The sequence below is a fragment of the Salvelinus fontinalis genome, chromosome 5 (assembly GCF_029448725.1).
Source record: "Salvelinus fontinalis isolate EN_2023a chromosome 5, ASM2944872v1, whole genome shotgun sequence".
In the NCBI taxonomy this organism is placed as follows: domain Eukaryota; kingdom Metazoa; phylum Chordata; class Actinopteri; order Salmoniformes; family Salmonidae; genus Salvelinus; species Salvelinus fontinalis.
The window spans coordinates 37,129,429-37,151,516 of record NC_074669.1 but is presented as its reverse complement, the minus strand read 5'-3'; the positions used below and the strand labels follow the sequence as shown (position 1 = coordinate 37,151,516).

General features: G+C 41.5%; 1 protein-coding gene across 2 annotated transcripts in view; it reads right to left on the bottom strand.

Annotated features, from left to right (window-relative positions):
- Positions 1-22,088, bottom strand: part of LOC129855535 (tyrosine-protein kinase receptor Tie-1-like) — a 36,359-nt gene that overhangs the window by 3,012 nt on the left and 11,259 nt on the right. Inside the window, exons 16-22 of one of the 2 annotated variants that reach the window (XM_055923307.1) lie at positions 10,373-10,486; positions 9,451-9,641; positions 7,496-7,609; positions 6,098-6,168; positions 2,634-2,674; positions 2,101-2,197; positions 1,750-1,849 (exon numbers count right to left, since the gene is read on the bottom strand). In XM_055923307.1, coding sequence (XP_055779282.1) covers positions 1,750-1,849; positions 2,101-2,197; positions 2,634-2,674; positions 6,098-6,168; positions 7,496-7,609; positions 9,451-9,641; positions 10,373-10,486 — 728 coding nt within the window. The remainder of the gene's footprint in view (positions 1-1,749; positions 1,850-2,100; positions 2,198-2,633; positions 2,675-6,097; positions 6,169-7,495; positions 7,610-9,450; positions 9,642-10,372; positions 10,487-22,088) is intronic. The other variant, XM_055923308.1, reaches the window with a different exon arrangement.

Below are 22,088 nucleotides of genomic sequence, written 5' to 3'. Positions count from 1 at the left end.
CCAAAAGATTGGAGAATGACACAAATATACATTTTCACAAAGTCTGCTGATCCAGTGTCTTTAGTTATTTTTGTCAGATGTTACTATGGAATACTGAAGTATAATTACAAGCATTTCATAATTGTCAAAGGCTTTTATTGACAATTACATGAATTTGATGCAAAGAGTCAATATTTGCAGTGTTGACCCTTCTTTTTCAAGACCTCTGCAATCCGCCCTGGCATGCTGTCAATTAACTTCTGGGCCACATCCTGACTGATGGCAGCCCATTCTTGCATAATCAATGCTTGGAGTTGTCAGAATTTGTGAGTTTTTGTTTGTCCACCCGCCTCTTGAGGATTGACCACAAGTTCTCAATGGGATTAAGGTCTGGGCACATTCCTAGCCATGGACCCAAAATATCGATGTTTTGTTCCCCGAGCCACTTTTGCCTTATGGCAAGGTGCTCCATCATGCTGGAAAAGGCATTGTTCATCACCAAACTGTTCCTGGATGGTTGGGGGAAGTTGCTCTCGGAGGATGTGTTGATACCATTCTTTATTCATGGCTGTGTTCTTAGGCAAAATTGTGAGTGAACCCACTCCCTTGGCTGAGAAGCAACCCCATGCATGAATGGTCTCAGGATGCTTTACTGTTGGCATGACACAGGATTAATGGTAGCGCTCACCTTGTCTGCTCTGGACAACCTTTTTTCCGGATGCCCCAAACACTCGGAAAGGGGATTCATCAGAGAAAATGACTTTACCCCTGTCCTCAGCTGTCCAATCCCTGTACCTTTTGCAGAATATCAGTCTGTCCCTAATGTTTTTCCTGCAGAGAAGTGGCTTCTTTGCTGCCCTTCTTGACACCAGGCCATCCTCCAAAAGTCTTCGCCTCACTTTGCATGAAGATGCACTCACACCTGCCTGCTGCCATTCCTGAGCAAGCTCTGTACTGGTGGTGCCCCGATCACGCAGCTGAATCAACTTTAGGAGACGGTCCTGGCGCTTGCTGGACTTTCTTGGGCGCCCTGAAGCCTTCTTCACAACAATTTAACCGCTCTCCTTGAAGTTCTTGATGATCCGATAAATTGTTGATTTAGGTGCAATCTTACTGGCAGCAATATCCTTGCCTGTGAAGCCCTTTTGGGGCAAAGCAATGATGACGGCACGTGTTTCCTTGCAGGTAACCATGGTTGACAGAGGAAGAACAATGATTCCAAGCACCACCCTCCTTTTGAAGCTTCCAGTCTGTTATTCGAACTCAATCAGCATAACAGAGTGTCTCCAGCCTTGTCCTCGTCAACACTCACATCTGTGTAAGCGAGAGAATCACTGACATGATGTCAGATGGTCCTTTTGTGGCAGGGCTGAAATGCAGTGGAAATGTTTTGGGGGGGATTCAGTTCATTTGCATGGCAAAGAGGGACTTTGCAATTAATTGCAATTCATCTGATCACTCTTCATAACATTCTGGAGTATATGCAAATTGCCATCAAACAAACTGAGGCAGCAGACTTTGTGAAAATTAATATTTGTGTCATTCTCAAAACTTTTGGCCACGACTGCAGAATGATTTAGAGAACTAGGGTGAGGAATGCAATTTGAAGAGGAATTCTATCTAACTAGGACCCTCTCAGCCAACTCCTGAACGACAACACAAACAGGTCTGGAACCAGGTTACCTCTGTGCCCTATGGGATAGATCAGGGAATTGCTAGCTTATTGAAAAGATGAGTCCTAAGTGAAACTGTAGGTGAATGTCTCCTTACCTTCCTGGCCTCCTGCATCCTGTTGAGCTGTACAGAGATCTGAGAGAAAGGAGGTCTCTCATGCGGCCGGTCTCTCCAGCACTGCCTCATTAACTCATACCTGGGAAAAAACAACTAATGAATCAGCTATAACGGTGCACGCATACAGTATACACATATACACACCCCCTCCCTCCCTCTCTCACACACACACACACACACACACACACACACACACACACACACACACACACACACACACACACACACACACACACACACACACACACACACACACACACACACAGACACAGACACACACGCATGTATGCACACACAAACACACAGGTCCAAGCACAGGTCATCACTTACACTTCGTCGTCACAGTTCCTGGGCTGCTCCATCCTGTAGCTCTGAGGGAGTTTCTCATAGAGCTCAGCACAGGTCATCCCACAGTAGGGAGTACCACCTGATACACAAAGAGAGGACAGGGGGAGCGGGTCACTTTTACGTTGATACAATGACACAGAGAAAGGAGTTGATTGACTCATCTTTGTCTTCGTCATTCTTTGTCATGGTCATGATTGTCATCATCATCATCATCATCATCATCATCATCATCATCAACAGGCGGGCATGCAAAGTAACTATTTCCTTTCATGTGATACAGTATATTTCCCAGAGTGAGGGGGGGATGTTCTGCTGACTCTCTGTGCATGCCTACTCTGTTAACTCTCAGCTGGGGAACCTTCCCCCTCTCTCTCTCTCTGGTGTGAAAGCTGTGGGGGAACTGGTTATATATTTTCTCACTGTGACAACCCACATTGCTAGGAATATGGGCTATTACTGTTCCTCATTTAATAATATGTATAACATTCACACAGCATCACTATACGTCAACTTACCTAAACTCACTATCTCCCATAGAAGTACACCGAAAGACCACCTGAGAAAAAGAAAGAGGGAGAGGAAAGAGGAAGAGGGAAAATTAAATTATTTATATATGTTAATTACATCTTTTTGCATTAGCTTGATAATGCAATTGACTGATACCAAATAATTTTGTAATAGCACGACATGTATACACATCCTCGTGTCTTATTACAGGAGAATCAGATGACTTTGTAGCAGCCTCACAACTGTAAAAGCAGAGAGAGAAACAACAAGTACTCTTCACTATCTGTACAGAGCCACCATCTGACTATGTGATTGTCAACTAACAAGATAATGTAGCCAACTCACTGCAAGTTAATCAGTTAACTGTCAGTCATTCTGTACAAATACAATGATGAACCCATTGACTCAGCTTGAGGTAAACAATCTCTCCTGCTCTCCCTCTATGGCTTGCTCTCTCTCTCTCTCTCTCTCTCTCTCTCTACCTTTCTCTAGAACATAAACACAGAGTAGCGGTCTGGTTATCTTTGTTTATATTCTGTGGTGTGTCACAAAATGAGTGCCTTTGCTCTAGTCAAAACAAGGCTCTACACACACACACATACATACACACTTAGTGCTGTAGCTAGCTTGTTAACAACTTGTTTACTACAGAAACGTCTCTCCTCTTTGCTAACCTAACCAGCCTCGTTCTTTCCACTTCCTGTAGCTGTCCTAGGGCCTTCCAGTCAATTCTGAACCGGGTATAAATAGTCTGTTTGACAGGCTCTATGTGGTAGTGTGGCCGTCCACTAGCTCTATGTTCCTCTTGGCAGGGCCGGTCCTTGCCATTGTGCCACCCTAGGCAAGACCAACAAATGTGCCCCTGCAAAACTAAAATAGTCCCAGTAAGCAAAATTAAGTCAAAGACGTCTAAAATACGTATTTTCCAGACAATGAAGTTAGGTTCCTTTTAAGTTCTGAATGAAAGTAGAAAATACATATTTTCCAGATAAACGTCTATGATTGGTTCAGATTTGGTACGGACCAGACCAAAAACTAACAACCGTGGATGTAGAAATCAAGGCCGGTCAGGACCGCACCAAAAAAAAGACATCCAAAAAGCTTCAGTGTTGGTCCGTGCTTACAGTGTTGCCTGAAATAACATTTTATGAATGCCCATCTATGTGGTAGGCCAAACATTTGTAAAACACAAAAAAAAGATATTGACTCGTGCTTACTGTGGTGTAGCCTACCATGTCGCTCACTATGAAATGTTATGAACGCCCATCCGTGTGGTAGGCCCGCCATTTGTAAAACAAGCTGTTGCATTGGCTTTGTTAGTCCTTATTCCTGTGACTAATCAACGTGGTTATTTAAGCTCAGAATATCAGCTACCCAACCTTTATCAGGAGTTATCTTGAGCCTATTTGCAATGTGTTTACATAGAAGGAAATGCAGAAGTAGGCCTATTTTCTTTTTCGCTATGATCAGCTTGTCCAAAATGTACAGGTACAAACTTGAAACCACTAATCATGACAATGGGGTGAAACTCATTGACAACAGTTGTAACTGTCCATTCCATGTTGTTCATTTGACTTTGACCAGTCCTGGTTTTAGGATATGTTGTTTGTTAACATGACAGCACATTTTGTATTTTATTAGGCGCCATTTTAGGTTACGCTATTTGATCGGAGAAACCCGCATGATGTCAAAAGTGTCCGTCTCATTCCATTGTCATACATTTTATCTCCAGCCTGTAGACTACAGAAAAGGCCACATGCTCTTTCTATCACATCCTTGATCTGCTACATGATTTCTGTTAGAGGATTTTTGTCTTTGACAGAACGTTTGGTGGAACGCAGGAGCAATGTGTCTCTCCAACAGCACCCTGGAGAGGAAAGCTGGGAATGGACAAGCAAAATATTTTGCGCCCCTGCCTTTGACAAAGTGGGCACTGCTTATCACAGGGTGGCATCAGCACTCACCTAAAAAGCCTAATCCTAATCCTGCCTAATGAGTGGGCCGGCCATGCCTCTAGGCTTCCTGGGTTCTGTTATCAGTTCCTCTGCACTAAATTAGCAGTTCACCATCGACTAGGGGGGAGGAGGAAGCACGGGAACATGATTTGTTGTTTTGGACAGCCGGGTAGAGAGAGAGAGCATAAATATGTGACTGCTGGCATTGTATTATCTTCTAGCCCTTACTGGAAGCTGTGTAAGACATGGCATAAGTGTTTAAGATAAATTAAAGATTTGTTCTATACTGAACAAAAATATCAACGCAACATGCAACAATTTTTAAGATGTTACTGAGTTACAGTTCATATAAGGAAATCAGTCAATTGAAATAAATTCATCTATGGATTTCGCATGACTGGGAATACAGATATGCATCTGTTGGTCACAGATACCTTTAAAAGAAAAAGGTAGGGGCATGGATCAGAAAACCAGTCAGTATCTGGTGTGACTACCTCACATAGAGTTGATCAGTTGATTGTGGCCTGTGGAATGTTGTCCCACTCCTCTTCAATGGCTGTGCAAAGTTTCTGGATATTGGCTGGAATTGGAACATGCTGTCGTACACGTCGATCCAGAGCATCCCAAACATGCTCAATGGGTGAAATGTGTGCAATTGTGTTCATTGTCCGTAGCTTATGCCTGCCCATACCATAACCCCACTGCCAACATGGGGCACTCTGTTCATAACGTTGACATGAGCAAACCACTCGCACACATGACGCCACGCACGCTGTCTGCCATCTAAAACGGTACAATTGAAGCCTGGATTCATCCGTGAAGAGCATACTTCTCCAGTGTGTAGTCGGTTACGAAGCCGAACTGCAGTCAGGTCAAGACCCTGGTGAGAACGAGGAGCACGCAGATGAGCTTCCCTGAGACGGTTTCTGACAGTTTGTTCGGGTGGCTGGTCTCAGATAATCCCGCAGGTGAAGAAGCTGGATGTGGAGGTCCTGGGTTGGTGTAGTTACACATGGTTTGTGGTTGTGAGGTTGGTTGGATGTACTGCTAAATTTTCTAAAATGTTGTAGGTGGCTTATGGTAGAGAAAATAACATTAAATTATCTGGCAATACCTCTGGTGGACATTCCTGCTGTCAGCATACCAATTGCACGCTCCCTAAAAACTTGACACATCTGTAGCATTGTGTTGTGTGACAAAACTGCACATTGTAGAGTGGCCTTTTACTGTTCCCAACACCAGGTGCACTTGCGTATTGATCATGCAGTTTAATCTGCTTCTTTATATGTCACACCTGTCAGGTGGATGGATTATTTTGAGAAAGGAGAAATGCTCACTAACAGGGATGTAATCAAATGTTGTGCACAACATTTGAGAGAAATACGTTTTTTTGTGCGTATGGAACATTTCTGGGATCTTTTCTTTCATCTCATGAAACATGCGACCAACACTTTATATGTTGCGTTTATATTTTTGTTCAGTATAGTTGAATATACGTTTCCCAGTCAGATACTCACACATCACTCTTGGTGGTGTACACACTGTAGTTTAGGGACTCTATCGCCATCCAACGCACTGGCAACCTCCCCTGCAACGCAAAGAGGAAAAAGCCAAGACATCCCATTAGAAAGCGTGGTATAATTCAGTTGTAAAATGTGGTTTTAACTGACAGTATGGAGTATGTCTGGTACAGAATTATAAAAGTCCTGTGCTTCTCTCTTCTTATTACTAGTTGTAAGGGAACATTGGTCTTGTAAGGTAACTTGTTGCCATGTCAAACACTACTGCCCTCTTCAGTTGATACTTTTACATGAGTCTTATTTCCCATTTCTGACATACTCTCCCCTCAATATGTACAGTATTTGGACAGTAAAGCTACATTCTTACATTTGGCTCTATACTCCAGCAAACTTTTTCAAAAGGTTTAGTATTTGGTCCCATATTTTTTGCACTCAATGACTACGTCAAGCTTGTGACTCCACAAACTCATTGGATACATTTGCAGTTTGTTTTGGTTGTCTTTTGGATTATATTTGATCAAATAGCAACAAAATGGTGAATAATGTGTCATTTTGGAGTCCATTTGATTGTAAGTAAGAATAGGAGATGTTTCTGAAGATTTCTACATTCATGTGGATGCTACCATGGTTATGGATAATCGTGGCTGAATTGTGAGTAATGACAAGTGAGAAAGTTAGAGGCACAAAGATCAACCGCCCAATATATCAGTAAACAATGTTTTGTTGTAGCCTCTGTAATCTTCTCACTCATCATTATTCATGATTCATTAATTCTGTTACTTAATCATGGCATTATCAGGATTAATTTAGAAGTGTTCTATCTATCTCTATCCACTCACTTACTCCAGTCATCATTCACCATTCAGTTATTTTTAGGCAAAACATAACCCAAAACCCAACCAAAACAAACTGGAAATGCATCCAACTAGTGTGTAGAGTCACGAGCTTGATGTAGTCATTGTGTGCTAGGAATATAGGACCAAACACTAAACTTTTGACTACTTGAATACACTATAAGTGAATTTGTCCAAATACTTAGGACTTCTTCAAAAGGGGGGACTAGATACATAAAGTGATTTAATTTCTAAATGGTAAAACAGATATGCATGAAAATACCCTCAAATAAAAAGTGATGTTCTGTACCGTCGGCTCATATTAAACATTTCATCTCAAATCTAAAATGCTGGAGTAATTAGCCAAATATAAAAATGTAGCTTCTGTGTCCAAACGCATACCAAGGGGAGTGTATGTAGTGCTATTGTGTGAGACACCGTGCAACACTTTCACATTCTCTTCAGAATGTTCTATTTGATGTTGGCTGACCAATGATGATACAGACTAGAATCCTAGCGATTGTTCCTTAATGTGCTGTGCTGTATGTGGCTGAGCTCCTACCATGGTCTTTTTGACGTAAACCTCCTCCCCTCGGGAAAGACCGAAGTCTGCTATCTTGGCCACTAGGTTGTCTCCCACTAAAACGTTCCTCGCTGCCAGGTCTCTGTGGATGAACTAGAGAGGGAGAGAGGAGGAGAGAGAGAGAGAGGAGAGGGTGAGAACATGAAGCTCACATCTGGGAATATCATGTGAATTTATGCTGGGAGGAAATCTACATTGATGTAGGTTCCTGTAGATTCCCTGTCATATTTATCAATCATCATTTGTGTATTGAATAGCATTGATGTAAAAAAAATAATGGATACTACCCAACTTGGATATAAACAACATAGAATTGGCAACCACCCTCCCAACTCAAGTACGCAACTTAGAGTTCACAGGCATACATTTGAAGTCAGACGTTTACATACACCTTAGCCAAATACATTTAAACTCAGTTTTTCACAATTCCTGACATTTAATCCAAGTAAAAATTCCCTGTCTTAGGACAGTTAGGATGACCACTTTATTTTACTTTAAATGTCAGAATAATAGTAGAGAGAATGATTTATTTTAGCTTTTACTTCTTTCATGACATTCCCAGTGGGTCAGAAGTTTACATACACTCAATTAGTATTTGGTAGCACTGCCTTTAAAATTGTTTAACTTGGATCAAACGTTTTGGGTAGCCTTCCACAAGCTTCCCACAATAAGTTGGGTCAATTTTGGCCGATTCCTCCTGACTGAGCTGGTGTAACTGAGTCAGGTTTGTAGGCCCCCTTGCGCGCACACGGTTGTTCAGTTCTTCCCACAGATGGCCACTCCAATACCTTGACTTTGTTGTTCTTAAGCCATTTTGCCACAACTTTGGAAGTATGCTTCGGGCCATTGTCCATTTGGAAGACCCATTTGCGACCAAGCTTTAACTTCCTGACTGATTGTCTTGAGATGTTGCTTCAATATATCCACATCATTTTCCTACCTCATGATGCCATCTATTTTGTGAAGTACACCAGTCCCTCCTGCAGCAAAGCACACCCACAACATGATGCTGCCACCCCTGTGCTTCACGGTTGGGATGGTGTTCTTTGTCTTGCAAGCATCCCCCTTTTTCCTCCAAACATAACAATGATAATTATGGCCATACAGTTCTATTTTTGTTTCATCAGACCAGAGGACATTTCTCCAAAAAGTACAATCTTTGTCCCCATGTGCAGTAGTCTGGCTTTTTTATGGCGGTTTTGGAGCAGTGGCTTCTTCCTTGCTGAGCGGCCTTTCAGGTTATGTCGATATAGAACTTGTTTTCTGAGGTCTTGACTGATTTATTTTTATTTTCCCATGATGTCCAGCAAAGAGGCACTGAGTATGAATGTAGGATCTTGAAATACATCCACAGGTACACCTCCAATTGACTCAAATGATGTCAATTAGCCTATCAGAAGCTTCTAAAGCCATGACATCATTATCTGGAATTTTACACGTTGTTTAAAGGCACAGTCAACTTAGTGTATGTTAACTTCTGACCCACTGGAATTGTGATACAGGGAGTTATAAATGAAATAATCTGTTTGTAAACAACTGTGGGAAAAATGACTTGTGTCATGCACAAAGTAGATGTCCTAACCGACATGCCAAAACTATAGTTTGTTAACAAGAAATTTGTGGAGTGGTTGAAAAACGAGTTTTAATGACTCCAACCTAAGTGTATGTAAACTTCAACCGTATGTTTATTAATCATAGCCGCGGAAAGTAGTTTGCGGGGGGGGGAGGCGCGTTCCAATTCTATGTTGTTTATATCCAAGTTTGGTAATATACTTTATTTTACTGTTCCGCTAATACAAGACTTGTAAAGACCAAGTACACAATTCTTTCCCCCTTTTTTTCCCAATACATTTTTTTATTCTGATTTTTCAGGGGGTGCTGGAGCACCCTCAGCACCCCTACTTCCCGCGGCTATGCCTGTGTGTATACTCTACCTGTTTGTCGCTAAGGTAGTGCATGCCAGTAGCCACGTCGACAGCGAACTGCAGCAGTTGTTGTGAGGTGAGGGTGGAGGCCGTGCCGTGCTCCTTGGCGAAGACAGGGTCTGTCTCTAGGACTCGGCTCTTACGCAAGAAGTCAAGCAGGTTTCCATATGGGGCGTACTCAATAGCAATGTACAGGTACCCTACACAGGTATAGAGAGGCAGTTAGGGGAAAGTAAAGAAAGTTTATAATTTACTGGTACACTGTATGGAGAAGGTTGTTGAGCGAGATATCCTTTGCATAAAAGTTTGCCATGGAGAGGTCTCCCTATACATAATTGTATAGGGAGAGGGAGAGAGAGAGAGAGAGAGAGAGAGAGAGAGAGAGAGAGAGAGAGAGAGAGAGAGAGAGAGAGAGAGAGAGAGAGAGAGAGAGAGAGAGAGAGAGAGAGAGAGAGAGCCACCAATGCTAAGTCAAGGCTACTTGAGAACCATTAGGATTGTGAAACACAGTGGTTTAGTAGGATGTCTTTTTTTTTATCTCCGGTAATGTACTTTCCACTCTAAACTTCCTCCCCACAATATGTTATCAATCGTAGATCTTTATACAAAGAGAAACAGGCAATTCAATTATTTCCCAAAACTGTCAGAAGTGGTTAGGAAAAATAAATGTCATGCTCAGAGCTTGGTCCAAATGTATATAAAGTAAGCCTATACGTTAACACAATGTAGTGTAACTGAGTTTCAAATTTAAATATTAAAATCACTATCAACATACTATAGCTATCATATAAGACTACAGACTTATTTATTTAAATATTTCCTAAAGAGATACAGTACTTTAAAAGTATTCCCTTGAGATTACAATGTCCATACTTTAGTATAGTATCAATTAAGAGCATTGCCCAGCATGGCCAGTAGGTGGTGTGCTCACCCCTATTCTCACAGGCTCCTATGAGGTTGATGATGTTGGGATGTTGGCCCAGTTTACACAACACTTCCAGCTCTCCTGCAAAGTCCCTGTGGTCATTCTCTGAGGCAAACTCTGCTTAAAACAAAACAGCACACACAGCAAGTTACAAACATGTACAGAGAAAGAGGCTTTGTTACATTATATCACTGACTACATGTGTGTGTAGGAATGTGTTAGAATGTGTGTTTTGTTTCTTTGACTGTTATATGTGTGAGTATGAGTTAGTGATGTGTGTGTGTGTGTGTGTGTGTGTGTGTATGTATGTATGTATGTATGTATGTATGTATGTGTGTGTGTGTGTGTGTGTGTGTGTGTGTGTGTGTGTGTGTGTGTGTGTGTGTGTGTGTGTGTGTGTGTGTGGATGTGTGTGCATGTGTGTGCATGTGTGTACATGCTTGTGTGGTAGTGTAAGTGTAAAAATAGTGAAACATTTAAAAAATATATCCTTTTTAGATAAAACTGTACTAAATATATTCATATACACTACCGTTCAAAAGTTTGGGGTCACTTAGAAATGTCCTTGTTTTTGGAAGAAAAGCAAATCTTTTGTCCATTAAAATAACATCAAATGGATCAGAAATACAGTGTAGCCATTGTTAATGTTTAAAATAACTATTGTAGCTGGAAACGGCAGATTTTTTATGGAATATCTACATAGGCGCGCAGAAGCCCATTATCAGCAACCATCACTCCTGTGTTCCAAAGGCACGTTGTGTTAGCTAATCCAAGTTTATCATTTTAAAAGGCTAATTGATCATTAGAAAACTCTTTTGTAAGTATGTTAGCACAGCTGAAAACTGTTGTTCTGATTAAAGAAGCAATAAAACTGGCCTTCTTTAGACTAGTTGAGTATCTGGAGCATCAGCTTTTGTGGGTTCGATTACAGGCTCAAAATAGCCAGAAACAAAGAACTTTCTTCTGAAACTCGTCAGTCTATTCTTGTTCTGAGAAATTAAGTTCCTTTGTCCAGTGTCTGTGTTCTTTTGCCCATCTTAATCTTTTATTTGTATTGGCTAGTCTGAGATATGGCTTTTTCTTTGCAACTCTGCCTAGAAGGCCAGCATCCCGGAGTCGCCTCTTCACTGTTGACGTTGAGACTGGTGTTTTGCGGGTACTATTTAATGAAGCTGCCAGTTGAGGACTTGTGAGGCGTTTGTTTCTCAAACTAGACACTCTAATGTACTTGTCTTCTTGCTCAGTTGTGCACCGGGGCCTCCCACTCCTCTTTCTATTCTGGTTAGAGCCAGTTTGCGCTGTTCTGTGAAGGGAGTAGTACACAGCGTTGTACGAGATCTTCAGTTTCTTGGCAATTTATCGCATGGATTAGCCTTCATTTCTCAGAACAAGAATAGGCTGATGAGTTTCAGAAGTCTTTGTTTCTGGCCATTTTGAGCCTGTAATCGAACCCACAAATGCTGATGCTCCAGATACTCAACAAGTCTAAAGCCCAGTTTTATTGCTTCCTTAATCAGAACAGTTTTCAGCTGTGCTAACATAATTGCAAAACGGTTTTCTAATGATCAATTAGCCTTTTAAAATGATAAACTTAGATTAGCTAACACAATGTGCCATTGGAACACAGGAGTGATGGCTGCTGATAATGGGCTTCTGAACGCCTATGTAGATATTCCATAAAAAAATCAGCAGTTTCCAGCTATAATAGTCATTTACAATATTAACAATGTCTACACTGTATTTCTGAGCAATTTGATGTTATTTTAATGGACAAAAAATTAGCTTTTCTTTCAAAAGCAAGGACATTTCTAAGTGACCCCAAACTTTTGAACGATACTGTATATTCACATAATAATCAAAATAATTAATTAAAACACAATATTTTGCAATGAAGGTCTACAGTAGCCTCAACAGCACTCTGTAGGGTAAGGCCATAGGGTAGCCGGAGGACAACTAGCTTCCGTCCTCCTCTGTGTACATTGACTTCAATACAAAACCTAGGAGGCTCATGGTTCTCACCCCCTTCCATAGACTTACACAGTAATTACGACAACTTCCAGAGGACGTCCTCTAACCTATATGGGCTCTTGCAGCATGAACTGACATGTTGTCCACCCAATCAAAGGATCAGAAAATGAATCTAGTACTGAAATCATAACTTCATGCGAGTATAGGGGGTGCTGTTTCGCATTAGCATAAATTTGGTCTCCAGATTAAACTGCCTAGTACTCAATTCTTGCTCGTACAATATGCATATTATTGTTATTATTGGATAGAAAACACTCTCTAGTTTCTATAGCCGTTTGAATTATGTCTCTGAGTGGAACAGAACTCATTCTACAGCACTTTTCCTGACAGGGAGTGAGATTTCAGAAATCTTGGCCTCTGGTCCCAGGTCAGTTTTAATGTCCCTGTAAATGCTATGAGGATACAAACACTGCCCACGCCTTCCTCTAGATGTCACTAAGAGGTGACAATTTGAATGGAGTCGATTGCGCAATCAGGGCCTGTATAAAAGAGCACAAGGCGAAAGTAGCTTTCTTTTCTTGCTGCGCCTGACGCACGATGGACGTCGGACTGGCTCTCTTTTCAAGCTTTGGTTTAGCCACTTATATATCGCCGGTCATGTTTTTACTCGTTATAGGTGTTAAAAACATCATAAGGTAGTTAATTTAAACCGTTTTATAGCAATTTATATCCGTTTAGTGCGATTTTGAGGCATTTCTTTGTGATGACCTTTGAAGCGCTGGGCACGTTTCCAGTACCGGTCGAACGTTAGTGGCCATTTCGATGGGACAAGAGGACATCTTTCGACCAAAAGACGATTAGACCCGAGAAAGGATACATTGCCCAAGATTCTGATGAAAGATCAGCTCATAGTAAGAACTATTTATGATGATAATGTTTCCAAGATGGCGTAGCAGTCGGACGTGTGTTTGTCTTGTCTTGTCCCGTCTTGTCCCGCGTAAATAGTCCTCGTATTTTTTGTATACATTTCGTATATATTTTAATTTCACTTTCCATCTTGGAACTGAATATACATTCCCGCAACCCGCCTCACCCAATGTGGTACGGATCTGCTATTTTTTATACTTTAGAACCGTAACCCCAATCAGAAGCTAGCCAGATAACTAGCTACTAGCTAGTAGTCAGTTAGCCACTGCTGCGGTCTTCACCCTTAACTCGGACACCAGCCAGCTTCAGCTCGGGCCAATACCTGCCAGTCTGCAGGCGCGATATCAACCCAGAGAATATAGGACTGCTTTTTCTCTACCACATCACCGGATTCCTGACGCAAGCTCTGGACAATTACACCGGATCATCGTCGCTAGCTAGCTGCAACCAAGTGGCTACTACTGGCTAATACCTCTGTCCCGAAACAAGCACCAGTTAGCCTTGAGCTAGCCTCGAGCTAGGCCCATCTGCCGGCTAGCCGAAGAGGCCTACCAGCGAATTCTTGGGCTACAATACCTCTTTTGCCAATTGGACTGGACCCTTTATTGCCGACACGGAGCCCCGCCGATCCATTACGACTGGTCTGCCGACGTGATTGTCCGAGGTGGTTTCAACAGGCTTTTCCATTGCGACGTTTCTGAATACCCATCTGCTAATTATTAGCTGTCTTATCGGCTGCTATCTAAATAAATATACCGGACAATTTTTTTTTTCTTTTTTTCCTGGGTCACTATATCTATTTTGCCAATTGGATCGATCCCCTCTACCACACGGAACCCCACTAATCTACTGACGGAAACGAACGAGGTGACAAAAAAAAAAAAAAAAAAAAAACAGACCTCCATCCTATGTTATCTTGCTACCGATAGCCAGCTACCCGGCCAGCTGTCTGGATCGCCGTGACCCCAACCAACCTCTACTCACTGGACCCTTATGATCACTCGATTAAGCATGCCTCTCCTTAATGTAAATATGCCTTGTCCATTGCTGTTCTGGTTAGTGTTTATTGGCTTATTTCACTGTAGAGCCTCTAGCCCTGCTCACTATATATCCAACCTCTCAGTTCCACCACCCACATATGCGATGACATCACCTGGTTTCAATGATGTTTCTAGAGACTATATCTCTCTCATCATCACCCATTACCTAGGTTTACCTCCACTGTATTCACATCCTACCATACCTTTGTCTGTACATTATTCCTTGAAGCTATTTTATCGCCCCCAGAAGCTTCCTTTTACTCTCTGTTCTAGACGTTCTAAACGACCAATTCTCATAGCTTTTAGCCGTACCCTTATCCTACTCCTCCTCTGTTCCTCTGGTGATGTAGAGGTGAATCCAGACCCTGCAGTGCCTATCTCCACTCCTATTCCCCAGGCGCTCTATTTTGATGACTTCTGTAACCGTAATAGCCTTGGTTTCATGCATGTTAACATTAGAAGCCTCCTCCCTAAGTTTGTTTTGTTCACTGCTTTAGCACACTCTGCCAACCCAGATGTTTTAGCCGTGTCTGAATCCTGGCTTAGGAAGACCACCAAAAATTCTGACATTTTCATCCCTAACTACAAGATTTTCAGACAAGATAGAACGGCCAAAGGGGGCGGTGTTGCAATCTACTGCAAGGATTGCCTGCAGAGTTCTGTTTTACTATCCAGGTCTGTTCCGAAACAATTTGAACTCCTACTTTTAAAAATCAACCTCTCTAAAAACAAGTCTCTCACTGTTGCCGCCTGCTATAGACCACCCTCTGCCCCCAGCTGTGCTCTGGACACCATATGTGAACTGATTGCCCCCTATCTATCTTCAGAGCTTGTGCTGCTAGGCGACCTAAATTGGAACATGCTTAAAACCTGTTTGGGCTGCACGCTGAATATTGAAAAAACTGGAAAATGTGTGCACATTTTCAAACGGCCTCCTAAGAAACTTTTTATTTTCCAATATGCATATATTTACTACTGTTGGATAGATAACAGTCTGTAGTTTCTAAAAAGGTTTGAATTGTTTCTCTAAGTCGAACAGAAATATTTTTACAGCCATTTTCCCAGCCGAATTGAGTTTCCCAAAATGCGATGTGTCTCTTTAAGACCTTCTCTATAAAAGGCCATTTGACTTGGGACCATATTAACACGTCAGAGGCGTACGTCAGACTGTAATGCGGAAGTGAGAATTGAAAGGGGTCGAATATCTCGTCCCTGGACTGAATAACAGAACTTCTTGTGAGACATGCGCAGTTAAAATAAAAATCCGGGCGCGAAGGATAATTTGATCTCGGCTTCTGGAACAAGGTAGATAACTTTGAATATGATGCCTGACTACGATATTATTTGCTACATGTCACAAAATCATCCTAAAGGTTGTTTTTTCAATATACTTTAATTATATTATTGCAATTTATTCTGGACTTTAGATGTGAAACGACGGAAGAATTTTTTGAAGAAACGCTTTCTGGCGCAGCAATGCTACCGTGCTAGCTAACCAAAGAGGGAAATCATTCGTTCTGGAACCCAACTAAAGACTCTACTGGACATTGGACCCCGTTACAACATTCTGATGGAGTACCAAGAAAGATAAGACCCAATTTGGGATGCTTTTTCATATATATGTCGAACTGTTGAATGCTAACGCTGCTAACTATGCTAGGCTAGCGCTTGACTAGAATCAATGCTGCCTTATGCTAGCTTATGATGTTAGCTAATATAACGATATATTGTGTTTTCGCTGTAAAACACTTCAAAAATCGGAAATGTTGTCTGTATTCACAAGATATCTGTCTTTCATTAGTTATCCACCATATGTTTTTCTGAAATGTTTTATGAGGTGTAATTAGTAGCCGACGTTGGTGTATGTATTTTCTCTGGCTACTCCCGGCTGGATTCAGACTGTAGCTATGTATTAGCATTTTTGGGTAGCATCAATGTAAAACAGATTTATAGCTAAAATATGCACTTTTTATGAACAAAACATAGATTTATTGTGTAACATGTTATATGACTGTCATCTGAGGTCGTTTTTTCTGGGCTCTTTAGGTTGGTTTTAGTTTATTTCGGTTGGTTGTGCATGCTACTTCAATCATAATTCATACTTCATAATCATAATTCATACGTGTCTGTCCACTTTTGTATTTGGTGGTGAGCTAACATAAATATATGTGGTGTTTTCTCTGTAAAACATTTAAAAAATCGGACATGTTGGCTGGATTGACAAGATGTTTATCTTTCAAATGCTGTATTGGACTTGTTAATGTGTAAAAGTTAAATATTTTTAAAAAATAGATTTTGAATTTCGCGCTCTGCAGCTGTTGTCATTTTCGGTCCGAGGTCGGGCTTGCACCCCAAACAGGTTAACACCCCAGCCATCCTACAATCCAAGCTTGATGCACTCAATCTCACACAAATTATCAATGAACCTACCAGGTATCACCCCAATTCCGTAAACACGGGTACCCTCATAGACATCATCCTAACCAACTTGCCCTCCAAATACACCTCTGCTGTTTTCAACCAAGATCTCAGCGATCACTGCCTCATTGCCTGTATCCGTAATGGGTCAGCGATCAAACGACCTCCACTCATCACTGTCAAACGCTCCCTGAAACACTTCAGCGAGCAGGCCTTTCTAATCGACCTGGCCGAGGTATCCTGGAAGGATATTGATCTCATCCCGTCAGTAGAGGATGCCTGGATATTTTTTTTAAAATGCCTTCCTCACCATCTTGAATAAGCATGCCACATTCAAGAAATTTAGAACCAGGAACAGATATAGCCCTTGGTTCTCTCCTGACCTGACTGCCCTTAACCTGTTGGGGATGGGGGCGCTGTTTAGACTATTTATGCTAATTTGGCTAATTTTTGAAACGGCTTCCCACAAAATCCTTGATCGTACAATATGCATATTATTATTATTATTGGATAGAAAACAGTCTATAGTTTCTATAGGAGTTGAAATTTTGTCTCTAAGTGGAACAGAGCCCATTCTACAGCAATTTCCCTGACATGGATTCAGATTTCAGAAATGTTGGCCACTGTTCTGAAGTCAGTTAAAACGGCACTGATAGTGCTATGACTGTACGGACACTTCTTACGTCTTCCCCTGGATGCCTTTACGTGATGACGATTCCAATGGGGTCGATTGCGCGTTCACAGGCCCTATAAATCAAAAAACCCTGTAGCTAGCAAGTCTTTCCTTGCTGCGTAACGCGCGTGCTGGACACCGACCCGCTCCTGTTCCAAGCGTTAGTTTAGCCTGTTATATTTCTCCGGTCATCTTTTCACTCGTTATAGGAGTTAAAAACATCATAAGGTAGTTAATTTAAAGCGTTTTATAGCAATTTATATCCGTTTAGTGCGATTTTGGGACATTTATTTCTTTAACGCTGTGAATAGGTGGGCACGCTTTCAGTTCATCCCGAACGCAGTTGGCATTTTCACATGGCAAGAGGACAGCTTTCCACCAAAAGACGATTCCTCCCAAGAAAGGATCCTTTGCCCAAGATACTGATGGAAGAACAGCTCAAGGTAGGACATTTTTATTATGATAAATCGTGTTTCTGTCGAAACATTTTAGTGGCTTAGGACGCCATGTTTTTTGACGTAGCTTCGCTTGGCGCAAACTGTATTGAAAAGTAAGGATAAATTAAAAAATGTAATAACGCAATTGTATTAAGAATTAAATTGTCTATCAATCCCTGTCCACCCTATATTTTTTAGTCACGTTTATGAGTATTTATGTATAAGAGTAGATCACTGTCTAAGTGGCGCAAGGACTTTTTCTTTACCAGCTTGTCTACATTTCACATTGTCTAACCATGATTTTGGTGGCTAAATATAAACATTTTCGATCAAACTGTATATGCATGTTGTAATGTGATGTTACAGGAGTGTCATCGGAAGAATTCTGAGAAGGTTAATATATTTTGGCGATGTTGACTTTTATCGCTCACTTTGGCTAGAATCAATGATGGGCTGCTAATTGCTATGTGCTAAGCTAATATAACGATTTATTGTGTTTTCGCTGTAAGACACTTAGAAAATCTGAGATATTGTCTGTATTCACAGGATCTGTGTCTTTCGATTCGTGTATGCTGTGTATTTTTACGAAATGTTTGATGATTAGTAAGTAGGTAAACACGTTGCTCTAAGTAGTTTTTCTATTCCATTTGTGACGGTGGGTGCAATTGTAACCAATGCCATCTACCTGAAATATGCACTTTTTTCTAACAAAACCTATCCCATACCATAAATATGTTATCAGACTGTCATCTGATGAGTTTTTTTGTTGGTTAGGGGCTATAAATATCTTAGTTTAGTCGAATTGGTGATGGCTACTGGTGTTGGTGGACAAATAAAAGATGGTGGATTATGCTAATGTGTTTTTAGGTAATAGATGTACATCTTTACATATTGTGTCTTCCCTGTAAAACATTTTAAAAATCGGACAAGTTGACTGGATTCACAAGATCTGTGTCTTTCATTAGCTGTATTGGACTTTAATGTGTGAAAGTTAAATATTTAAAAAAAAAAAATTTTTTGAATTTCGCGGCACTGGTTTTTCAGTGGGGGGGGGGGGGGGGTGTGCCGCTAGCGCCACGCTGATCCTAGACAGGTTAACCAACAGAAAAACATCCTATGGCGTTCTGCATTAGCATCGAACAGCCCCCGTGATATGCAACTTTTCAGGGAAGCTAGAAACCAGTATACACAGGCAGTTAGAAAAGCCAAGGCTAGCTTTTTCAAGCAGAAATTTGCTTCCTGCAACACAAACTCAAAAAAGTTCTGGGACACTGTAAAGTCCATGGAGAATAAGAACACCTCCTCCCAGCTTCCAACTGCACTGAAGATAGGAAATACTGTCACCACCGACAAATCCATTGTAATTGAGAATTTCAATAAGCATTTTTCTACGGCTGGCCATGCTTTCCACCTGGCTACCCCTACCCCGGTCAACAGCACTGCCCTCCCCTCTGCTACTCGCCCAAGCCTTCCCCATTTCTCTTTCTCCCAAATACAGTCAGCTGATGTTCTGAAAGAGCTGCAAAATCTGGACCCTTACAAATCAGCCGGGCTAGATAATCTGGACCCTTTCTTTCTAAAACTATCTGCTGAAATTGTTGCCACCCCTATTACCAGCCTTTTCAACCTCTCTTTCCTGTCGTCTGAGATTCCCAAAGATTGGAAAGCAGCTGCGGTTATCCCCCTCTTCAAAGGGGGAGACACTCAAACTGCTACAGACCTATATCTATCCTACCCTGCCTTTCTAAGGTCTTCGAAAGCCAAGTCAACAAACAGATTACCGACCATCTCGAATCCCACCATACCTTCTCCGCTATGCAATCTGGTTTCAGAGCTGGTCATGGGTGCACCTCAGCCACGCTCAAGGTCATAAACGATATCTTAACCGCTATCGATAGGAAACAGTACTGTGCAGCCATATTCATTGACCTGGCCAAGGCTTTTGACTCTGTCAATCACCACATCCTCATCGGCAGACTCGACAGCCTTGGTTTCTCTAATGATTGCCTCGCCTGGTTCACCAACTACTTCTCTGATCGAGTTCAGTGTGTCAAATCGGAGGGTCTGTTGTCCGGACCTCTGGCAGTCTCTATGGGGGTGCCACAGGGTTCAATTCTTGGACCGACTCTCTTCTCTGTATACATCAATGATGTCGCTCTTGCTGCTGGTGAGTCTCTGATCCACCTCTACGCAGACGACACTATTCTGTATACTTCTGGCCCTTCTCTTGACACTGTGTTAACAACCCTCCAGGCGAGCTTCAATGCCATACAACTCTCCTTCCGTGGCCTCCAATTGCTCTTAAATACAAGTAAAACTAAATGCATGCTCTTCAACCGATCGCTGCCTGCACCTGCCCGCCTGTCCAGCATCACTACTCTGGACGGCTCTGACTTAGAATATGTGGACAACTACAAATACCTAGGTGTCTGGTTAGACTGTAAACTCTCCTTCCAGACTCACATCAAGCATCTCCAATCCAAAGTTAAATCTAGAATCGGCTTCCTATTCCGCAACAACGCATCCTTCACTCATGCTGCCAAACATACCCTTGTAAAACTGACCATCCTACCAATCCTCGACTTCGGTGATGTCATTTACAAAATAGCCTCCAAAACCCTACTCAATAAATTGGATGCAGTCTATCACAGTGCCATCCGTTTTGTCACCAAAGCCCCATATACTACCCACCACTGCGACCTGTACGCTCTCGTTGGCTGGCCCTCGCTTCACACTCGTCGCCAAACCCACTGGCTCCAGGTCATCTACAAGACCCTGCTAGGTAAAGTCCCCCCTTATCTCAGCTCGCTGGTCACCATAGCAACGCCCACCCGTAGCACGCGCTCCAGCAGGTATATCTCTCTGGTCACCCCAAAAAACAATTCTTCCTTTGGCCGCCTCTCCTTCCAGTTCTCTTCTGCCAATGACTGGAACGAACTACAAAATCTCTGAAACTGGAAACACTTATCTCCCTCACTAGCTTTAAGCACCAGCTGTCAGAGCAGCTCATAGATTACTGCACCTGTACATAGCCCATCTATAATTTAGCCCAAACAACTACCTCTTTACCTACTGTATTTATTTATTTTGCTCCTTTGCACCCCATTATTTCTATCTCTACTTTGCACCTTCTTCCACTGCAAACCAACCATTCCAGTGTTATTTTTTACTTGCTATATTGTATTTACTTCGCCACCATGGCCTTTTAATATTTTTATTTATTTATATATATATTTTGGTTGCCTTCACCTCCCTTATCTCACCTCACTTGCTCATATTGTATATAGACTTATTTTTCACTGTATTATTGACTGTATGTTTGTTTTACTCCATGTGTAACTATGTGTTGTTGTATGTGTCGAACTGCTTTGCTTTATCTTGGCCAGGTCGCAATTGTAAATGAGAACGTGTTCTCAATTTGCCTACCTGGTTAAATAAAGGTGAAATAAATAAAAAATAAAAAATAAATCGTTGTTCTGTAGAAAAATGTTAAACGCATATTCCGCCATTTTCTTTGGGGTAGCTTCGCTTGGCGAACCCTGTATTGCACAGTAAGGATAATTTTAGAAATGTAATTCAGCGATTGCATTAAGAACTACTTTGTCTTTCGATTGCTGTCCACCCTATATTTTTTAGTAAAGTTTATGATTAGTTATGCATTAGACTAGATCACTGTCAAAGATGGCGGCCAACGTTTTCGGCCCAGGTTGGCTACTATTCTCATTGTATAACCACGTTTTTTTGTGGCTAAATATGCACATTTTCGAACAAACTCTATATGTATGTAGTAATATGATGTTACAGGAGTGTCATCGGAAGAATTCTGAGAAGGTTAGTGAAAAAATTTATATATTTTGGCGATGATAACGATATCGCTCTCTTTGGCTTGAATCAATGCTCGGGTAACGTTTGCATATGTGGTATGCTAATATAACGATTTATTGTGTTTTCGCTGTAAAACACTTAGAAAATCTGAAATGTTGTCTGAATTCACAAGATCTGTGTCTTTCCATTGCTATGCGCTGTGTATTTTTAAGAAATGTTTTATGATGAGTAAATTGGTAATACACGTTGCTCTCTGTAGTAATTCTAGTCGCTTTGGTGAGATTTGTGATGGTGGCTGCAATGGCAAACTATGATTTATACCTGAAATATGCACATTTTTCTAACAAAACCTATGCTATACAATAAATATGTTATCAGACTATCATCTGATGAAGTTTTTTCTTGGTTAGTGGCTATTTATATCTTTATTTGGT